General features: G+C 44.1%; 1 protein-coding gene across 1 annotated transcript; it reads right to left on the bottom strand.

The window, feature by feature from the left end:
• Positions 1 to 1,117: 1,117 nt before the first annotated feature.
• Positions 1,118 to 20,555, bottom strand: LOC106135297 (utrophin). Its single transcript, XM_060950104.1, has 23 exons — positions 20,498 to 20,555; positions 19,489 to 19,550; positions 17,412 to 17,504; positions 16,809 to 16,947; positions 16,471 to 16,592; positions 15,900 to 16,098; positions 15,537 to 15,673; positions 15,251 to 15,427; positions 14,927 to 15,139; positions 14,459 to 14,678; positions 14,191 to 14,369; positions 13,875 to 14,096; positions 11,956 to 12,207; positions 5,535 to 5,652; positions 4,475 to 5,224; positions 4,170 to 4,312; positions 3,643 to 3,849; positions 3,224 to 3,404; positions 2,967 to 3,108; positions 2,231 to 2,438; positions 1,989 to 2,141; positions 1,731 to 1,850; positions 1,118 to 1,561 (listed from the first exon to the last, which is right to left on the bottom strand). Exons 1-23 carry the CDS (start codon positions 20,553 to 20,555, stop codon positions 1,118 to 1,120), a joined length of 4,539 nt encoding a protein of 1,512 aa, XP_060806087.1.
• Positions 20,556 to 22,072: the final 1,517 nt, after the last annotated feature.

Genomic DNA, 22,072 nt, shown 5'->3' with positions numbered 1-22,072 from the left:
CAGACTATTTTGAATGAGGGATCAAAAACTAAGAATTTTATTTTTTATTTTTAAATGTTTTAGCAAACAATAGAAGTCTTATATGTAAGTAAATTTCCACCGTCGCTAAGAAAAGTTATTGGAGAGATCAATAGGAATTCCTTGCAGATCAGAATCTTAGCCATGTTATATCTAGAGATACACTGGCTCTCCGCCGTCACACCGCTCACCAAGCAATGCCGCAGCTGCGCGCGCACGGAGTCGGGGTCGGCGGCGGCGCGCGCCAGCGTGAGGTCGGCGGCGCGCTGCAGCTCGCGCAGCGCCGCGCGCGGATCATGTTATATCTAGAGATACACTGGCTCTCCGCCGTCACACCGCTCACCAAGCAATGCCGCAGCTGCGCGCGCACGGAGTCGGGGTCGGCGGCGGCGCGCGCCAGCGTGAGGTCGGCGGCGCGCTGCAGCTCGCGCAGCGCCGCGCGCGGATCATGTTATATCTAGAGATACACTGGCTCTCCGCCGTCACACCGCTCACCAAGCAATGCCGCAGCTGCGCGCGCACGGAGTCGGGGTCGGCGGCGGCGCGCGCCAGCGTGAGGTCGGCGGCGCGCTGCAGCTCGCGCAGCGCCGCGCGCGGATCATGTTATATCTAGAGATACACTGGCTCTCCGCCGTCACACCGCTCACCAAGCAATGCCGCAGCTGCGCGCGCACGGAGTCGGGGTCGGCGGCGGCGCGCGCCAGCGTGAGGTCGGCGGCGCGCTGCAGCTCGCGCAGCGCCGCGCGCGGATCATGTTATATCTAGAGATACACTGGCTCTCCGCCGTCACACCGCTCACCAAGCAATGCCGCAGCTGCGCGCGCACGGAGTCGGGGTCGGCGGCGGCGCGCGCCAGCGTGAGGTCGGCGGCGCGCTGCAGCTCGCGCAGCGCCGCGCGCGGATCATGTTATATCTAGAGATACACTGGCTCTCCGCCGTCACACCGCTCACCAAGCAATGCCGCAGCTGCGCGCGCACGGAGTCGGGGTCGGCGGCGGCGCGCGCCAGCGTGAGGTCGGCGGCGCGCTGCAGCTCGCGCAGCGCCGCGCGCGGATCATGTTATATCTAGAGATACACTGGCTCTCCGCCGTCACACCGCTCACCAAGCAATGCCGCAGCTGCGCGCGCACGGAGTCGGGGTCGGCGGCGGCGCGCGCCAGCGTGAGGTCGGCGGCGCGCTGCAGCTCGCGCAGCGCCGCGCGCGGATCATGTTATATCTAGAGATACACTGGCTCTCCGCCGTCACACCGCTCACCAAGCAATGCCGCAGCTGCGCGCGCACGGAGTCGGGGTCGGCGGCGGCGCGCGCCAGCGTGAGGTCGGCGGCGCGCTGCAGCTCGCGCAGCGCCGCGCGCGCGCCCGCCAGCCGCGCGCGCAGCGTCCGCGCCGGGCCGCGCGCCGCCGCCAGCCGCGCCCGCAGCGGCTCCAGCTGCTGCTGCAGCCGGTCCGCGGCGTGGCTGCGGCCCTCGGCGCGGTACAAGGCCACTTGCTGCTCCACCGATTTCAGCACTTCCTCTTGTGAGGCGAACTCTTCGCGGAGTTGCTGCGAAGAAGAAAAAGATGTTACAAGATAGATTACATTTTGAGAAACTATCAACAACAAACATTTTAACTAAATTAACGTGTAAAATTGATTATATAGTGGTTCGCCATACGCTACAACAATTTATATTGTCACATGTTGGTAATATCTGCTGCCACTTATGTTATACCTCTGGATCGTCGGTCCGCTGCTGTAGCTGCTGCAGCCACTGCTGCAGCTCGTCCAGGGCCAGCTCGCAGCGCGCCGCCGACCGCGCGCTCTCTTCGAGCTTTTCAGTTCGCGATAACGCCTGACAAAACGCATTAAAGTTAATATTGCTGTTTAATTCTCACGATGCACCTTACATTTGCAATTAAATTCGTAAAAAGATGCCAAAATGCAATGTCTAAGAGTGGAAGAAGGACCTCTAAAAGATGATGAGTGTTACCTGTTCTCTTAGCTCGGCCCAGCGCTGCGCGAGGCTGTCGATCTCCTGGCGAATGGCGTCCGGCATGATGTGGGCGTCGATGAGCTGGCGCCCCACCGCCTGAATGCGGGCCATGCGCTCCTCGCTGTGGTTCTGCAGGTAGTTCTCCAGGTCCTGGGGACAGCGAGGTAACATACGGGACCATAAACTCAGGATCATAAAGAAAGGGAGGTGAGGATGTAAGCGGAGGGCAATAGACTCACGTAGAGCTCGTCGTGTATCTCCTCCGCGTCGGCGGGCGCGCTGGCGGCCAGCAGGCGGCGCTGCAGGCCGCCCAGCCACGCGGCCTCCTGCGTCAGCCACGCGCGCAGCTCGCCGGACTCCAGCCACGCCTCGCACAGCACCCTGCGCACGCCGTGGTGAGCATTATCAACAGGTCCTTGCAACACGAAAGCCGTCAAACAGTGCACGCTTGAACGCAGAACTAGTGTAAGAACTAGCTATACCCACCATTCCTAGCGACTTACGAGTACTATCAACATATCTTCGGGTGTTGAGGCTGCCACTGGCGAACCCCAGGCTCCGAAGCACCGTGGCGAAGGGTAGATGAGAGTGTTGGGGCTCATAATATTCTGCAGTGCATTAGGAATATCAGTCTGCAGCTGGTACGCTCCCACAAGGGCCCAGCGATGCCTTGCCAGATTGGCTCTTCCAAAAGGAGGTTGTCGGTGAACGTGGCAAAAACGCAACACATGCTGACCGGGGACCGCCCTCTCGCCACCGCTAAAGCTCTTAGGGGAAAAAATGGCTTGACTAGCGAGAACAATGTTCAACAAGGCGGCCGCGTCCGCCCGGCCGGCGGGCCTACAAGGCCTCGCCGATAAAGCCCAGTACCGCACGCCAGGGCAGCATACCGCCGAAGCGAACGCGGTTCTAAAAATGTAAGGCGATAGTCTGCGTCAGTCGAGTGGAGGGGAGAGTGCAGTGAGAGCGACTGACTTGTATCTCTCGTAGACGCCGTGCGTGGCCTGGTTCCAGCGCGCGTTGAGCTGCGTCAGTCTGCGCGCGAGCGTCACGGGGCGCGCGCGCGGCGAGCCGCTCTCGTCGGACTCCTCGCCCGCTGCCAGTAGGAGCTCGTTGCCTGGCGGGAAAAACATACGATGACGAATCACATATTAGGTACAGACTTCACAGTAATTGATGGGGACATTCATAACATTCCCAGTAGTAATGAACATGTCAGGAAGTGCACTGACCGGCCTCGTTGAGGTCGCGGAAGGCCTGCGTGCGGGCGTCGCACTTGTCCTTGAGCGCCTGGAAGCGCGCCTTCATGCTGTAGAGCGCCGCGCTCTCCGCGATCTCGCACTCCGCCTCCGCCGGCAGCTCCGCCTCCAGCTCCGCCAGCCACTGCTCCGTCTCCTCTATCTCGCGGAAGACCTGGCGACACAAACCAATCATTGCGCCTGAGATGTAGCCGCCGTCCTGTCATCTTAATAGTGCGGAACACCTGGCGAAGTAACCTGTCATAAAAACTGCCTTGAGATTTATTGTTATAACTTTGAAAACTCAGCAATGAACGATAACGTTTATATTAATTGCTGTCTCAGCCGTTGAATTATGATTGCCTCAGAATTTGAACTGCTGTTGCAGTGACTCTCTCATAGTGCGGACTCACAGCCTCGCTGCGCTCGGCGGCGCGGCGCAGCGCCTCGTTGAGCGCCAGCCCGCGCTCCGCGCTGCGCTGGAAGCGCCGCCGCAGCGCGCTCAACTCCGCTTCGATCCACTGCCGAATGCTCTCCTCGCAGTCCTCGCTTATCTTCTCCTTGATCTCGGCCAGCGTTTCTAGTTTACTCTCGTGGGTGGCCTTTTCTTCGTCAATTTTCTGAAATGTGCAACACTTACGCTGTGAACTTTTGTTTTCATCAGTCAAATCAATTCTAACATAGGACTGCATCGATGGCATTCCATCATTTAGCCATCGCGCTAAATATGTCGTTTGAATCTTGTGACTATTAGATTTGCCTTCCCTTTAAAACCTATAGACATAGGATAAACTGGTAAAATTCGGATCAAGAGTATATTAAACTAACTATTATTTTGATGAACTAAACAATCGTGGCAAATTAAGAGATGTTATCTCTGCCAATTCCTGCCTATATGGGACGCGTAATGTATGTGTGAGTTGCGTATCAAACTACGAACATTGCTCTGTTCCAGCAGCGGGTCCAGCTGGTCCAGGTCTCCGACGGGCACGCGCTGGTGCTCCTGCAGGAAGGCCTCCGTGGCCGCCACCCACGCTTGCACCGACGACAGGTCCTCCTTGAACTGGCTGAGCAGCTCCAAGCCTACAAATTTCATTAGTCAGTTCCGGTAAAAACTCTGCCTAACAATGGGACAAAAAAGCTAGCACAAAATACAAAATGAATTGACAAATAGTTTTAAAGGTATTGTATTTTACGTGGTCGAAGTTTTTAAATTCAGCTTGTAAGAAAACCGAGAAAGCTCACCTCTCTCCAGTTTGTCGATCTTCTTGTCCAGTATAGTGTTGGTATCGTCGAATCTGGTGACCAGGTTTTCTACACTGTTGCGGAGACTGAGATCTGGCGCGCTGCCCTTCTCCCGAGTCTCACTTCTCTCCTGGACGAGCTGATCTCCCAGTTTTCGTAGTTCAACTAGCTTTTGTCGCAACACGCGTAGCTCTTCTAATTTAGCTTCTACTTGACTACGATCTGACAACTCCGCGTGTTCAGAGACAACCCTTCCTTCCAGCTCTCGTAACTCTTCCTCCAACTGCTTCAACTTGTCCACGTTTGCGTCTCTTCTATCTCTATTCTTATTCAACGCCAGCTTTATCTCGACCTCGCGAGAACTAAGTTCCGTCAACAATTTTTCGTATTCGTCGTTCGCTCGTTTCGAGTCAGCTTCAATCTCGTCCTTGTGCGATTTTGATATCGACTTCGTCAGTAGTATAATCGTTTGCGCATTCAACTCTTTGAGTTTCATCTCCATCTGCTTGACGCTCCTGATCTTGTTCCTCAGGTGTATCAGCTGATTGTTGGTCGGTGGATCCGTTAACATCTTCTCCTTCCAGGCTCGAATCTCGTCTAATTCCTTGCGGAAAGCCTGTAGGTTTCTATAAAAGGACTCCTTGTCTTCCAGCAGATTGAGCGTGTTCCGTATGTCGAGTGATGTGCGTTGTATGTTTTCCAGTCGATTTTTAAGTTCGGCAATGCTATCCGCGCTTTGGTTTGCTACATCTGTGGGGGAAATTGAATTGAAACGAATAATTTTTAATTTTTATTCCTGCAAAACGTCATGATTTTTCGGTGTTATATTTCACTTTTTCATTAATGAGAAACTGGCTGACACACAATGTAAAGTCGAAAACTAGTGGACGTACGAAGCAGAAATTTATCATATATGTTTAACAGACATAAGACAACACTCGTAGGATTTTCGAAGAAGACGAGAATTGTAAAATGTTGCGGGAAAATGCTTTAATGATAATATGACAGTAACATATAGAAAAATGCTTTAATGATAGTATAAAGTGAAACGTGGCCTTACCTGTCAACACGCCAGTGTCCAGCTGCGCGCCCTGCTGAGAAGCCTCCATAGAAATTCTCTCCACTATGGCGGGGATCTCTTTGCGTCTTTCACTCTTTTGTTCCAGTTTTTGTTTGCACTAAAACATTTGCGACAGCGATATATAGCGACCATTAAATTTAATTACAACAGGGATGTGGACTATTTTTGGGAAAGTGTTTAAAACCATGCAAAAGTACCAAATATAACCTCAACCATTTTTTTATTACAAGTAATACCTTTAAATTTATTTATTTAAAATTCCGTTTAAAATATTGCGTCAAAACGCGGATACCTGTTAAACGCCCGCTGTGACGTCACTTGTTGCCAAACATTGGCGAAGTTATATGTAATGAATAGTTATTTTGAAGTTATTATTATATAACTATGTGCTTTAATATTTCCATTTTCCATTATGTGAAAATCTATTGAAAAAGATAATCGAGCAAATTTCGAAGAAGTTGCACAGAAATCACAGTAATTATATTATCCAAATATCAACAAACACATACATATACTTGACAGCGAAAATTATAGTTTGGCAACAAGTGACGTCACGAATTTTGGTTGGTGTTCATTGTCACCTGACTTGAGAGTGAAATATTTAATTACATTTTATTATATTATAATAATCCCTCTGCCTCTCGCCTTTGTGCCCTCATTGTGAGCAGACGAGTGTCACTTGTGTACAAATAAAATCAAATTTCTAAATTCCTATTGGCTAATTAGATAAATTTCAATTCCTGCTTACTCTTGTGGACTTTAAATGGTATAGCTCCCCCTCCTAGGCGTGTCGCGAGTGAGATAGATGTGAAATGTAAATACGTCTTAAAAAACTAAAGTTGTGCTAAATCTTATTGGTGCCCCGGAATTGAACTCGGAACTGTGGAGAGTGCAGTGAGAACCCGACCGCTACACCAAGACAGCGCGGTGAGCTACGTGCGAAATTTGAGTAAACAAGTCAACCGCTACGAGTTTCGACGTCATCGCAGCTACGCGCGCACTTAGCGGGATCCCCACCAACGCGCTGCGTGCCGTGCCCCACCAACCTGCCGCGCTACGACTGCTACGAACGTCTACGCACTCGATCACCTGTGCTACGACGATACTTACTGCCGTGACCGTCTACGACGTTGCCGAGTCTTGTAGCACTGTAGTTTGAGCACATCAGTGTACGAAATAAGGCTTAGATTTCCCTGCAACAGTAGCATGCCGCTTAAAAGAACGCCACCGAATACTCCTACCATGTCACAATCCGACTCTGATATACCGAATCTCGCTAAATATGATGCGCCGGAAATCAACGTTACGACTAGGTGCAAACGTTTACGAGAGGAGTCATTATCTCCAGAAAATATTATAACGAACGATTTTCAAAAAGAAATGCGAGTCATGATGGAATCGCTCCAAGCAAATCAAATGGCTTTCTTTAAAAAAATAAGTGATGATATGTCTGAAATCAAGCATCAAAATCTCCAAATCCAACAGACAAATACGTGTATTGTGAAAAACCTTGAAGATATGAGAGAAAGTCAGGAAAAAATGTCTCGTAAAATTGAAAAATTGGAAAGTGAGAAGCAAAGTCTAGTCAACCACGTTCAACAGCTACAAACCCAATTAAGCGACCTAAAACTCAACTCTAGGTCCTCCGCTATAGAAGTGCGCAATGTCCCTTGTGCTGATCTCGAGACAACGGAAGACATTCTCTCCCATATAACAGGTATTGGAGCTGCTACAGGCTGCAACACACAGTCCTCTGACATACGAGATGTATACCGTCTCCCAGGAAAACCGGGTAATCCCCGCACCATTGTTGCTGAGTTCACAACGGTGTCGCATAAAAATAACTTCCTTGCAGCGGTTCGCAAGTTTAATGACTCTAATGGCAAGGTAGATAAGCTAAATACATCTCTGATAGGATTTACAGGTAATAAAAAACACCCAATTTACATTTCTGAATTTATCCCAGGAAGTGGACGGAAATTATTTTATCAATGTCGAGAGTTTGCCAAATTACACAACTATAAATTTTGCTGGTCTGCAAATAATAAAATATATATTCGAAAAAATGAACATTCCAAAGCTATTAGAGTGGATTCCGCAGCGGCTCTGGACGCTGTAGAGGGGAAATGACTAGATGGTAGCGATGCCTCAGGAAATTATTATGTTTTTTCTTATGTGTTGCACTTGTTTCATCTTGTAAGTTCTATTTTTAAATGGGTTTTTAAACATAACTGTTGTAGTCTTAAGATGGTACTTTTTAATTTATTATTATGCATCTCTCACCGTCTTAGATGTAGCATAAACATACGTGAAATTAAATGTCACAAATTCTCTCCCACGCCCAATATGCTATGCTTACATGTGCCATGTGAAGTATTTACGAGTATACTTGTGTATTGTATTAGAGGCTTGTCAAAACATTTTCATGTAGTTAAGAGTATCGGATTAAATAGATCGGACTCGCTGCTGACCCCGGTCACGTGCGCTGGGCTGATTTTTTCTGAGTTCCCTCTTTTTTATGCAAAATATATATCAATTTACTTTAATTATGATTATAGATAATTTTATTACTATTACGTCGGAACTTGAGAATCTTAGCTCATCGCGTTCATTTGTCTGCTTTCCGGAACAATGTATAAATTATTTGAAGTGTGATAATTTTAATACTATAACTGTAATACATTTAAATATACGTAGCATAAATCATAATTTTGACTCTTTCAGTGTTTTACTGGCTACTATGAATATAACGGCTGACATTATCGTTCTCAGTGAATGTTGGTTATCTAAGGCTCCTTTCTTGCCACAGATTCCTGGATATAACAGCCATAACACTCTTAAAAATGCCAATCAAAACAGTGGCGTAGTAATATTTGTTAAAAATAATATTAATTGCAAAGTATATGAGCCAAATTGCATAAAAGAAGCTGATTGTTTGGTATGTGAGATTGGAAAGTCCTTTGCATTGGTAGCTGTGTACCGTTCACCATCTTATCAAAATATCGACACCTTCTTGAATAGTCTTAATTACTTGTTCATGTCCTTACCAAATTTTCAAGTTTTAAGTATGGTGGGAGACTTAAATATAGATATAAAATTGGATAACGAGGATTCGTATGCAAATGAATATCTAGATTTAAATGCAACTCATGGTCTCCTACCAACTCACACGTTTGTGACAAGAGGTGATAAATGTTACGATCATGTGATGCTGAAATCAAAGTTGCTCTCTACGACTTTGGTTCTTGACACGCATATAACGGATCACAAACCTACGTTCCTAATAGCGAATCTCAAGAAAAAACCTGTAGGCTCATTAAATACAAAAACTAAAATAGATTACGAAAATATCCATCGTACTATAATAAACACGGATTTTTCTCATATTTACTCGACACAGGATGTAAATTTGGCGGTAAATAATTTAATTTCTACTACATCAGATATAATAAAAAATAATACATGTACAGTGAAAGTTCCACGCAGCAAAATAAATATAAAGCCTTGGATAACCCCTGGCCTCCTTCGTTGTATCCGAAACCGCGATAAAATGCACCGGAAGTTACAGCGAGATCCCGATAATCTTATACTCAAAACAACATACACACGATATAGGAATTTTATAAACAAGCTTCTTCAAAATATTAAACGCACATATCATAAACAATTATTAAATAATGCTAAAAATAATTCAAAATCTACCTGGAGTGTTATAAAGACAATAGCTAATGTAAAACCTTCGATATCCGATGCAAAATCCCTTTTAAATCTGCATCCTAATCAAAAAACATCGGTAAATCTGGTCAATGAGTTTTTTGTGGACGTTGGTAAATCCTTGGCGTGTGCTATACAAAACCGACAGCCCCCCAACAGCCCAACGGTGAAGTCTCATCCTGAGCCAAGCTCAATGGTTTTCTATGATGTCGATGAACACGAAATAGATGCGATAATAACAAGTCTCCGCAGTGACTGCGCTATTGGCTGGGATGGTATATCTGCACGTATTTTGCAGACATCGAAACTAGTTTTTGTTCCCTTGCTTACCCACATTTGTCAATTAGCGATATCTACTGGCAAATTTCCTGATGCTTTTAAGAAAGCTTTAGTGCATCCAATCTATAAGTCTGGAAATAAAGATGATGTGTCCAATTATAGACCCATATCGGTTCTAACTGCTCTCTCTAAAATTTTAGAAAGGATTTTAAACAATAGGCTGATAAACTATTTGGAGTCAAAAAATATTCTAGCAAAAAATCAGTTTGGTTTTAGGAGGGGTATTAGTACAGAAGATGCAGTCAATTCATTACTCGAAACGATTGTTGAGGCATTGGATGGTAAACACCGATGTATTGGTATGTTCTTGGATCTATCCAAAGCCTTTGACACCGTTTCGATTCCCTTGCTTGTAACAAAATTAGAAAGCATTGGTATTCGCGGTCTTCCCCTCTCAATTTTCGAGGACTACCTACAAAATCGCACTCAATGTGTAAAGATAGATGGGGTGGTAAGTGATGAGCGAAGACTTGTATTTGGTGTCCCGCAGGGATCTATTCTTGGCCCAACCTTGTTTCTCATATACATAAATGATCTATGTAAGCTTCACATCCCTCATTGCCAGATTTTCGTTTACGCAGACGACACTGCTATGATCGTTAAAGCTCCAAATTGGCCGACAGCTTTTGAGCGTGCTGAAAAATCATTATCCCAGATCATATCTTGGCTAGACTCAAACTTACTAACCCTAAATTCAACCAAAACAAATTATATAACCTTTGCGATAAACTCGTCCACTTTGCCTCCAGAAAACGAATACAGTATCAAAGCGCATACTTGTGGGGATAATTTCTCAAACTGTACCTGTCTGCCTTTAACTAGATCGTGTACTGTTAGGTATTTGGGGGTTCAAATCGATAATTTCTTAACATGGAAACAGCATATTAAAGCTTTAGTCCCAAAAATAAGAAAACTCATATACATTTTTAAAAACCTAAATAAATGCGCAGACCTGGATACACTAAAGCTAGTTTATAATGCACTTTGTAAGTCCTTATTAGCATACTGTATTACTGCATGGGGTGGTGCAGCCAAGACCACGATTATGCCGTTGGAAAGAGCTCAAAGAGCCGTTCTTAAGGTTATGACAAGAAAACCTTATCGGTATCCCTCTACAAAACTTTATGCCGATACATCAGTGCTAACAGTAAGACAGATCTATATTATGATGACCCTTCAAAGGAAACACACACAATTGCCATATGACCCGACTATATATGAGCGGAGACGCAGATCGGATCTCGTGTGCGCTACCCCCATCCACAGAACAGTTTTTGCATCTCGGCACTTTAAAGTGTTTGGATGCTGCATATATAATAAAGTTAATAAGATATTAAATATATATCCCAATTCTAAAAGAATAATTAAAGAGAAAATTAAACAATGGTTATTAACACTAGATTATACCAAAACAGAAGACCTTATCTAACTTATGAGCTATTTCAAAAATAAACTTCAAAAATAAATATAAATAAATATACATATACAATACATGCATGCGAATATATTGAGTTGTAAATGGGCACTTGTGACATTTTCTTTTTCTTTTATTTTCCTTTTAATGACGGTAGAGAGCATATATTTATGTAGAAATAAGATTTTTATTCTTATTTTCTAAAATACAAAATATGGTGTCAACAGACTAATTTCTACAAATTCCCAAAATACAGAAAATTTCTAGTTTGGGAATTACTGAATCAAACATATCTGTATTCTTTTCAATTGTTTCTTTAATAAGCCACTTCCGTTGGCCCCTCATGACGCCTCACGTGAATTGTAATCACAGGTTAGTTCCTAGCTCAATCGCGGGTTGCTGATTTGTGGAGCATGCGGATTTGGCGCTGTTTACATTAACCATGTACTTTAGCGTAAGTAGTTTAAGAAACTATCAATAAATTTATTTTTATTTATTTATTTATTTATTTATCCCTTGTTTATTGAGGAAAAATTTGTTTTTCAGTAAGTTTACTATAGAAACTATCTTTTCGTGGTAAAATTTAAACTTATTTGACAACAGTCCACATCCGAATTCTAAACAAAATTACTGTTATAATACGTACTGCTGTGATTCCCAAACGACAGTTTGCTTGGTTGAAAACAGAAATTTCGTTAAAATAAATATACGCCAAGTTTACTATTTTTATTTAATTCTTAATAAATACGTCACATATTTTATCATTTAACTTTTGTGTATATATAAAATAGAGCTTTTCTGCCTTTTACTTTCTCATCTTTCTGTGGGAATTTTTAATCGGCTATACGTTCTAATTAATCGGCTATACGTTTCTAATTATTATTTTCTTTCTAGTAACATTAGTAAGTCTTCTGCGTAATGAATTAAACATACCATCTCGAGATCCTTCTCAGCGCTTTCTGCCCATGTGTCGAACGCTTTACACGCGGCGGCCACGGCGGCGGACGGAGCGGCGGACACAGCGCTGGGCGGGGCGGGGAGCGGGGCGGAGAGACGCGGCTTCTTGTTGGCGGCGCGCGGCGCGGGCGGGGACGCCTCCAGGCGGAGCGTGGTGGTGGTGGTGTGCGCTTGCGGGGACGATTCCGACTGCGTCTCGATGTCGAACTCGAAGCCCAACTCGCGGATCTGTTGCGAATTTATTCATTAGCGAGTAGTGCTGATGAGGGTTACATTCTTAGTAGAAGAAAAAGAGAAAATATTTGGTACGAACAAGTTATGAACGCAACTTTTACAGCAAGCAGACATTTTATCTAAGCGTTGGTCCGATTCAGTCATTAAGTCTTTTACGATCAAGGTCCTGTCTTTCTAAACCCTGCCTGGCTAAAGAAATTACTCGAAGCGATTCATTTATCACATCCGAGACCTGCCCCAGTACTATGGCATGGTGCGGTGGCTGACATAGAACTTTCACTCAATTCTAAATGTACAGTAATTTGCAAGTGGTACTGCTGGCCACAAAGAAAAAAAAAGAACAAAAATAGAATATTGGATAAAATATTTAAAAGGTCAGAAGCGCGTATGTTACAATGTTATATATATATAATGAAGTTCACTTTTTGTAATGTTATGGATTAATACCTAATATGTAAACCAAATACTAAAAATATAAGTTCAGCCAGTTATTTCAGAAAGTGCAGTTTTAATTTCTTTCAAAACAAGTTCCAACAAAGATCATCAAATAGTTCTATATTAAACACTAAACATCTAAACACACCAGATCCGAAACTGGTGAACCCCGAGTGCTACGTGCCCTTGTAGACCAGGCTTCTGAGTCATGTTTTATAACAGAAGCTGCCGTACAACAACTGTGTCTTAAAAAGATACCTCTAAATGGATCTGTTTCTGGTTTAGGAAATGACAAAACAATTAATATTAATCATATAGTTAAGTTACCTATTCATTCAAATGTTTGTCGTTTTAATATTGAAATCGATGCACACATTGTTAAAAGTATAACTTCCAACTTACCAGATAAAGAAATTGATAAAAAATATTTTTATTGGTTAGATCAACATCTTGCTGATCCAGATTTCAATAGGTCTAGTCAAGTGGACATGATTTTAGGGGCAAACATTTACAGTTATATAATTAAAGAAGGTTTATTAAAAAATTGTGAAGGTGATCTGATTGCTCAGGAAACAGTTTTTGGTTGGCTAATTTCTGGTGTTGTAAATAATGTGTAAATAAAGTTAGCAAAAAAATTGAGAGGTTGGGCATGTAGGTATGTTCAAAGAGTAAAAAGTCCATTAGAATTATAAAGATTATCTACCTATTAGATTTAAGGCAACAAAAGGCCAAAATGAGTGAATAGATTAAAGTATCTTGTTATGTTACACTGCAAAATTGTAAATACAGTTAAGGTTCATCAATTTAATAATTAAGTTTGTTTATTAGTGAAGGACATCTTGCCAATAGATGTCCTTGGGAGGCGGCATGTACAGTAATTTGCAAGTGGTACTGCTGGCCACAAAGAAAAAAAAAGAACAAAAATAGAATATTGGATAAAATATTTAAAAGGTCAGAAGCGCGTATGTTACAATGTTATATATATATATAATGAAGTTCACTTTTTGTAATGTTATGGATTAATACCTAATATGTAAACCAAATACTAAAAATATAAGTTCAGCCAGTTATTTCAGAAAGTGCAGTTTTAATATCTTTCAAAACAAGTTCCAACAAAGATCATCAAATAGTTCTATATTAAACACTAAACATCTAAAGTGTACAGTATTATAAACACTCCGAGGCAAATTAACGACGAAATAAAATCAGAAAAAATAGGTATGGACCCTGTTGGCCTGCACGCTGGCGATTTCCGTCAGCGCGTCGAGTCGGTCGTGCAGCATCTCCGCGCGCTCGGCGCCGCTCGCCGCGCCGCCCGCCAGCGCGCCGCAGCGCTCGCCGTACTCGCTGACCGCTTGCTGCGTCACGCTCAGCGCGTGCTGAATGCGCTGCAGGGCCGATATACGCTCCACTACCTCCCCCACGGCGCTCACGGGGTTCGCTTCCATCTGGAAGTTAGACCATGTCACAATGTGATATTGCCGTATCTGCTGCTACATGAAGCCACAGCCGCCGCGTCTGCTGGCACATGAAGCCACTCGCCTGTTTGAGCGCGGTCTCGTGCGCGTCGCAGTGCCGCAGCAGGTCGGCGTGGCGCTCGTCCAGCTCGCTCCAGCGCTCGCTCAGCTCCGTCAGCCGCTGTATCTGCTGCTGCGTCCACGAGCACGTGTGCGACCAACGCTCGCCTAGTGCACGTAACTGATCTTCTATTTCCGTCACCGCTGAAACGCACAGAAAAGACATTGTAACAGAAAGTTGTGCAACAAGAGCACAGCGACAAACGATGTGCTACGCAGAGTGAGTCGCTCACCGCTGTCGGCGGCGGCGTCGTCGTCCACCACCACCACGCAGTCGGCCAGCGCGTCCACGGCCGGCTGCTGCGCGCGCAGCTCCTCCTGCAGCGCGCGCACGGCCGCCAGCTGCGCGGCCGCGAGTGCGGGCGGGATGTCCGCGCCCAGCCGCGACATGCGGTCCTCGGTGCGCGTCAGCCACGCGCGGAACGCTTCCAGGTGCGCCTGCAACCGGCCTCTCTGCTTCAGTGTGCATTAGTGAAGAATATTTAAAGGTCCACCTTCACCTGGTCCACTCCATTTCATTGGTGATCTACCCGCCGACACGAAGGCACTATCTTTGACCTTTCGCTAAAGTCTTAGGCGAGAGAAGTGTTCAAGAAAAGTAGGAATACTAGCACATTTGACAGAGAACGGATGATGCTTTATTACTTCCAGAATTTCCCGAAGAAGACTCATTGGCCCTAAATTCAGTGGTAAATCCTGACCTGCTGCTGCTTCATGAGCTGTTCGTGCTGCGTGGCCTGCCTGGCCATGGCGGCCTGCCGCAGCGACTCCCAGCGCTGCCCGAGCAGCCGCATCTGCAGCCTCACTTCCGCGCTCTCCTCGCGGCTCAGCCCGCCCTCCGCCAGCAGCCGGCCGCCTTCCTCCAGCACGGACCCCACGCGGCCTTGCTGCTCCGCCAGTTCTAGAAGGAATGCCTGTGAATATATAAAGGGAATGCATTAGCGACACTCAATTAGCTTGGCAACACCAAGGAACACTCCGCCATTGCAGCAGCAGCCAGGCCAGCGCGTCCTGTCGGGTCTCACCTCGTGCTGCTGGAACTGCTGCCTGAGCTCGGCCAGCTCCTGCGCCGGCGGCGGGGCGCGCTGCAGCCGCTCCTCGGCCTCCAGCAGCCAGGCCAGCGCGTCCTCCAGCGCGCTGCCGTAGCCGCCGAGCTCGGCTGATGCGCTCGTCGCGATCGACAGGGGACGACTCGGCGGAACCTCAACACACAACGAGTTAAACATAAAAACTTGTTTAAGTTTTCGCCATCTAGTTTGTAACGGTAATTTTACCAGTGCACTGATTTGGTGACTGGCACGCCATAGTTACCTCAGCCCGTGGCGTGCTGGGCTCGGAGTGCAAGGAGTCGAGGTCGGCCACGTCCTCGCCCGCGTGCGGCAGGGACTGGAACAGGCACATCAGGTACATCATGATCGACTTCTTGTCCGGGTGCGGCGTGTTCACGTCTGAAACATAACCGATTACGTTGTATAGCTGCAGAACATGTAAAATAATATAATTACAAATACAGAAAAGGGAACGCTTCGATAATTCGTTGACAGTGAAAAATGACTGCTAACTAAATAAATAATGCGAACAAAGCCTAAGAAATACAAGGATCGTCGCAAATGAAACGAGGCATGATTTTATGTACGTGTTGGAAGGAATGTAACTGAGAAGTGGAACACCTACCTTCAGGATCCAGCAGCCGCTCGATGCCGAGATGCGCGTGCGCGATGGCGAAGGCGTGGTCGAGGCGCGCGCTGGCCGCCTGGCGCAGCACGCCGGCGAAGTCGAACAGCTGCGGGCGCCAGCGGTGCAGCAGCGCGTTGAAGGCCAGCCCGTCCGACCACGACGTCGTGAAGTTCTTCACGTTCACGCCCGTGTAGTTCTGGAAGCAGAGTTAGCTTAGTGCTCTGTCACGCGCACTCTCTGTTTCCGAACCTAAGGTGTGAAGAGCTTCCTTAGCCCCCTCTCTCATCTTCTTGTGTTTCCAGGTGCACCTTCACCGCCTGGGGTCCGAAGCTCTTGCTTCACTACAGATTAACATAACAATCTAAGTGATTGATACATACTAAATGATTTGACAAGATTACTGGTTAATACACCGAGCGGCTGTCGTGTTCCTTTTAGCTAAAAAAACCAGTTGATTTAACCTGTAATTACAAAGTTACTCAAAAGCCTCGTTACTGAATAATCATACATTTTTTAACATGAACATATCCATATTACAATGGAATAATTCACAAATAAACGTCCAAACCTGCGTGTGCGTGCGACACCAGGCAAGCAGTGTCTTCTCGAGGTTGGTCTGCTGCAGCTCCGACATCAGCTCCTTCAGGTGGTAGTGCACCTGCCAGTGCAGGATGATGCTCCACACCAGACCTGCAACACCAGATATCTAACATCAGTTACACATCAAAACAAATTATTGTCAGATTTTTGGACCTGGTTTTTACAGGAATAGTAACAGAGTTATATTAAAGTTGTCATCTTTTAGCAACGATGCTTTCATGAATTGATCGATTTTAACAGATCGAGCGCGAATTGGGATAGTGCTGAAAGCAATAAATATAAAGAAGCTGTAAAGAGAGGAGAGACCGAGCGTGAGCTTGGGGTTGCCGTCCACCAGGTCGTTGCTGCTGATGTTGACCAGCTTCACGCCGTTGCTGTCCAGCACCTGCAGCGCCGTGTTCACGTTGTTGATGTGGTGCACGCGCATGCGGCCGCGCTCGCGTTTCTGAGTAACAAAAATCGGAAATAAATTGTTAACATATTTACATAAAAGGTAATATAATCATACTACGCATAGCACAGTAAAGTATTTGACTGATATAATTTTGTCGCTATCACTTCGTGTATAAAATAGTCATGGTCCTTCGCTATTGCCCTCCTGTAGTTTGTCCCGATTGATGGAAAGTAGGTCTGATATGTAGCCTACCCAAGACTTCCTCATAGGACAACCACAGTGAGCAATTCAGGAGCGACTCCCGTCTGACCTCCGTCATTAACAGAGGAAATTTTTGTTCGCAGCTTGGTTATTGGTTCAGATGAAAAGATTTATTGTCTATGCCCTTTCTGCCGATATCCACTCGCAAGAAATGGCGTGGGTTGATGCTTAAGTGTCGGGAACCACACGACATCGTATTCTTCTTAAGCAAAGATCTGAACATGAAGAATAACGAAACAATAAAGTAGCCTCACATATTGCTGCGCCGTGAGGATCTCCAGCAGCGCCAGCAGGAGCTCGCCGTCGCGCAGGTCGCAGAACAGGTCCGACACCAGCGGCTTGTCGTTCTGAAGCAGGCGGTAAACATTCTAATCTGATACTTTCAGTTGTGTCACCAAACAACTCCTTACTTAATCGGACTTCTCATGAGGAGCAAGAAATTAATTTCTTTTTTTTTTTTTTTTTTTTTTTTATTTGGTTCACAAAACTGACATGACACAGTAACAAAACAAAACATAAAAGTACAAAATACACGTACAAAAGTGGCAAGTCTTCTAGATGTGAACACATCGTGCATACAAAAAATACAAATTTCTGTTAAAAATTACAGATACTAAAAAAATTTTTAAATTAGGTTTACTTAATCAATTACTGACATTTAGCTAGCATTATGCTTTTAATTGAATTTATAGATGCACTAAATATATCAAACTGAGAAGAGACTTTATTGAATTCAGTGCACATGCGATTTATCGGCGAATATTCCAAATATAGAGTACGAGTGACTGGGACATGGAAGGTTTTTCTGTTATGAAGTCGACTACTCTGACGTGGAATAGATACGGAAATCTTACGGAGTAAGCTAGGACTGTCAATAATTCCCATCACTAATTTACGCAAAAACAGAAGATCGGCAACATTTCTTCTCTGATCTAATGGAATTACACCAAAATACTTAAGTCTAGAATCATACGACTCTAATTTACGGCATAAATTTTTAGCAAACGTAAGATGGTATAAAAATCTTTTTTGGATTCTCTCCAAACGTTTTGAATGTACCTGAAAAAAGGGGTTCCAGATTATACTACAATATTCCAGAAGTGACCTTACAAAACAGTTAAATAATAGAATAGTAATTTCTGGCTCATTGAAAAATTTTGATTTGCGTATTATAAATCCAGCTAGTTTCGCACCTTTCTTTGCAATATGATCAATATGTTCTCTAAAATCAATTTCAATAAAGTTTTATAGTCCAGCCTTATGATTACTTAAATTGATAATAAATAACAAGGTCAATTAAACTGATATACTCGTATAATTTCAAATGAAATACATCGATATGTTGAAGCGAATCCCGACTTTACTAATAGTGATAACCGCGAAAGTGAATACTTGTACAAATTTTTGTTGAATAAAAAACGATAACTGAATAAGCAAGGTGCTCATAATAACAACTCGTCGACCTTGAAGTGACTTCGCAGCGTGACCCAGTCACCTAATGATAATTATCACCAGGTATTTACTTATACGATTCATACAGCGCGGAAGCAATAACAGTGTGACAAGTTGGTTCATCGTGAGACACATTACCACTTTCACGAGCGTCGCGGGCTGAGCCATCATTGAGTCATCAACGACGCAATAATATATCATTATGAACCGTTATAACTAGCAATGAAATCTTATGATGTTAAAATTTTTTTTTTGCCTCTAATGTACGTAAGTAATCAATTGCAAGATAGACAATATTCTGTTTTCTAACACTACGTCGTCACGACGCTATAGGAACATATCAGGTTGTCATAATAACAACGCAACATGAATTTACTTAGTCTCAACGATTTCATAGAATTAACATATGCATGTGAAAATTGTGAATGAGGCAAATGCATCTGCACAAATATGATGCGATCTTTACGTTCGGACTGTACGTGGAAAGTGTTTTTAACAAAATCCATTTTCAAATTACATTTTGCATGCTCCTTACATTTTGCTTCATAACCTTGGGCATGTAAGTTATAACATCGTGTGAATCGCTTGTGCACGAGTCGTTTAGAAGAAGTCTAGCGGGTACTACACGCGTGTTTAATTGTCCTCAATTCGTTAGAGTGCGGAGTCGCTGCTCATATTAGGTTAACAGCATGGAAATGTGGCAGGCACTACTTCTGAATCATCTCGTGAATTTCGTGGCGACATCACGAATAGAAATTATAGCAATCTTTCTCCACATTGAGTAAGTGTGCCTCATGTCAACATACAGACATTGGAAACTAAATGCATGTCAATTATGTTGCACATCAATCAATAAGATGATAATGATTAATCCCTCACCTTGGCGAGCTGTGAGTTGATCCATTTTGTGAAAGTTTTCTTTTGGACGTCCTCCCGCTCGTCTGTAACAACAAACAAATACATTGAATATGTGGCCAAAATAATATCTGATAAGTTCTTCAACCAAAAAATTGTGACACATGCTCTTATTATGAGCTAAGTAAGTTATTAATGGGCAGATCAGCTCACTTCACTGTCACGCGGTGTACATAAGCACAAAATTGGTCATAATAACATTTGCTTTATAATCAAGCTCAAACATCATACCATATAATCTAAATATTGTCATAAAAGTTAAATTAAAGCTTGTAAAAATTCAAAGATACTGATGTGATATGTGGGGTCCCTTTTTTCGCAGAAATTATGTTGTCCTAATGTTCTTTGGTATTAGATACGGTTTTAGGATAAAAGATTTTGACATAATGGGTCTAAGGCATAACTCGCCCTCATAGATTAGTTATGCTATAAATAGTTGAGTAAACCATTATGCGAAAAAACGTTATGATTAAAAATCATTAGGACATAATACGGTATGCTACCTTACATTATAGCTTAATTTTTATGCTATAAAAAAGAAACTAGGAAAAGCCCAGTTGATACAGCAAACGGCTGTATGGTATAGGGCACAGAAGTACGGAATCTCTTTCTGTTCCAAGGGTTTTATATAACTTGGATATCAAAAATTTCCAAAGTCGGTTGATGTCTTACAGCAAATAACCAATTTTGATTAAAACCTTTTACAGCGTATACAGTATAAATTACATGTTACGTTTACAAACCCAATAAAGTTAATTTTATGCGAATAGTTCACTAGTCATTTAATGTTTCTGTGAAAAGCCTACTTAAACCATATAATTCAGAATTATATACGTCTAGATTCTATATGGTCTCGGTATGCGGTGCATTCTCGTCTACATAGTAAGAATTCCTTTCAACTGTTACAAGCTGAACGGCTCGAGTGCGGGTGACACGGTGCGCTACATCGAGTGCTAACTGCTGGCATCCTCACTCTCGCCGGGCGCCGGCGCCGAGAACAGCAGTTCCCAGCTCTTCAGCAACGTGATCATGACATTACGTCACAACTCCTATGAAACACTTTACAGATAAGTCCAAATCAAGGCGAGCGACAATCAAAAGAATCGGAAAGTGATCACATTTGCAAGCCAAATCAGAACAGTATCCTTGCAATTATCCATTAAAATGATCACATGTAATATTGAACCGCTTTCAGTGCGCTAGAGCACTGATAGTAAGCCTGAAAGGCGACGACTGCGCCTGTCCGTGGTCTGCCCCGTGTAGACCCGCACGTCGCGCTCGGCCGCTCTTGATGTCACTGTCTCGGCCCGCCTCGCACATCTGCTGCGATGACCTTCACCGACTGCGAACGATACCTCATATCGACATGACATATTGACAGACCTACATGACACGTAACCAAATCACCGTAATATGAAATAGTTATTCTTACAAACATGCATAGATAAAATCACGCCTCTTTCTCGGAGGGGTAGCCAGAGACTACATCGTTCCACTTGCCACGATCTCTACATACTTCTTTCGCTTCGTCCACATTCAAAACTCTCTTCATGCAAGCTCGGCGGTTTCGGGTACTCTCGACCTGACCCTTTACCAGGACGTCCTTAATTAGATCAAGATACGTTCGTCTAGGCCTTCCTATTCCCACCTTTTATTAAATTTATTGTTCATTAAAGCAAAATAAATTTAATTTATTTTTAGGCGTCGAAGTAAAAGGAGTTATCTATCTAAAGAGAGAGAGAAAAAGCATTCTATGACTCTACAAAGTCAGGAATGAAGGTAGAAAGATGTAGACTCTGCAGACTTATCTGTGATTTTATGCGTGCATGTATCTACCTTAAAAATATAAAAGAGGACTCTGACATACTAACATATCAATGCAAAGCCCATAGGGTTAAGAGATTTAAAATTTGACATTTGGTTCCTTATGTAGTAGTGCACCATAAGAAATTAATTTTTCGATTCACGCGGGCGGATCCACGGGCATTCCCTAGTTTGGTTCCTCTATTTCGCTGGAGATAAGTATTATATTGCAACGTTCACTCAACAATAAACTCTGCCTAAAATATGTCGTGCTGGCGTGTGTTGGCAATCGAATGTAGTTAGTAGGTTGAAAATTAAGTATGTAATAAGAAAGAATAGTACCACTCCATCCCTTTCCCATTGATGTCGTAAAAGGCGACCATGGAGAGGCTTATAAACTTGGGATTCCTCTTTTAGACGATGGGCTGAGCGCCGACGTGATCATATGTATAAAAATAAAGTCAATCATACAATAGCTCGTCTAAAAGATAACATCTGATATCAAACGTTTCTCCTTCAACTTGACGAATTAGTGCATTGAACTAACTCTTCAAGTTGGAACAGTAATCCTTAAAAATTCATGTTGGGATGTGGTGGTCATTGTCGGGTAAACCCTACAATGAGACGTATTGTAAGTGTTGTACACTATAGTCGTGGGTGAGCGGATCTTATGCTAACAGCGCGGCGCGCCGCCACGACGCATAATAATAATATAAAACATTCAACCAAGGTCGGGCTTTACACA

This window comes from Amyelois transitella, chromosome 20, assembly GCF_032362555.1.
Source record: "Amyelois transitella isolate CPQ chromosome 20, ilAmyTran1.1, whole genome shotgun sequence".
In the NCBI taxonomy this organism is placed as follows: Eukaryota; Metazoa; Arthropoda; class Insecta; order Lepidoptera; family Pyralidae; genus Amyelois; species Amyelois transitella.
This window is presented reverse-complemented; position numbering and strand designations above follow the sequence as displayed.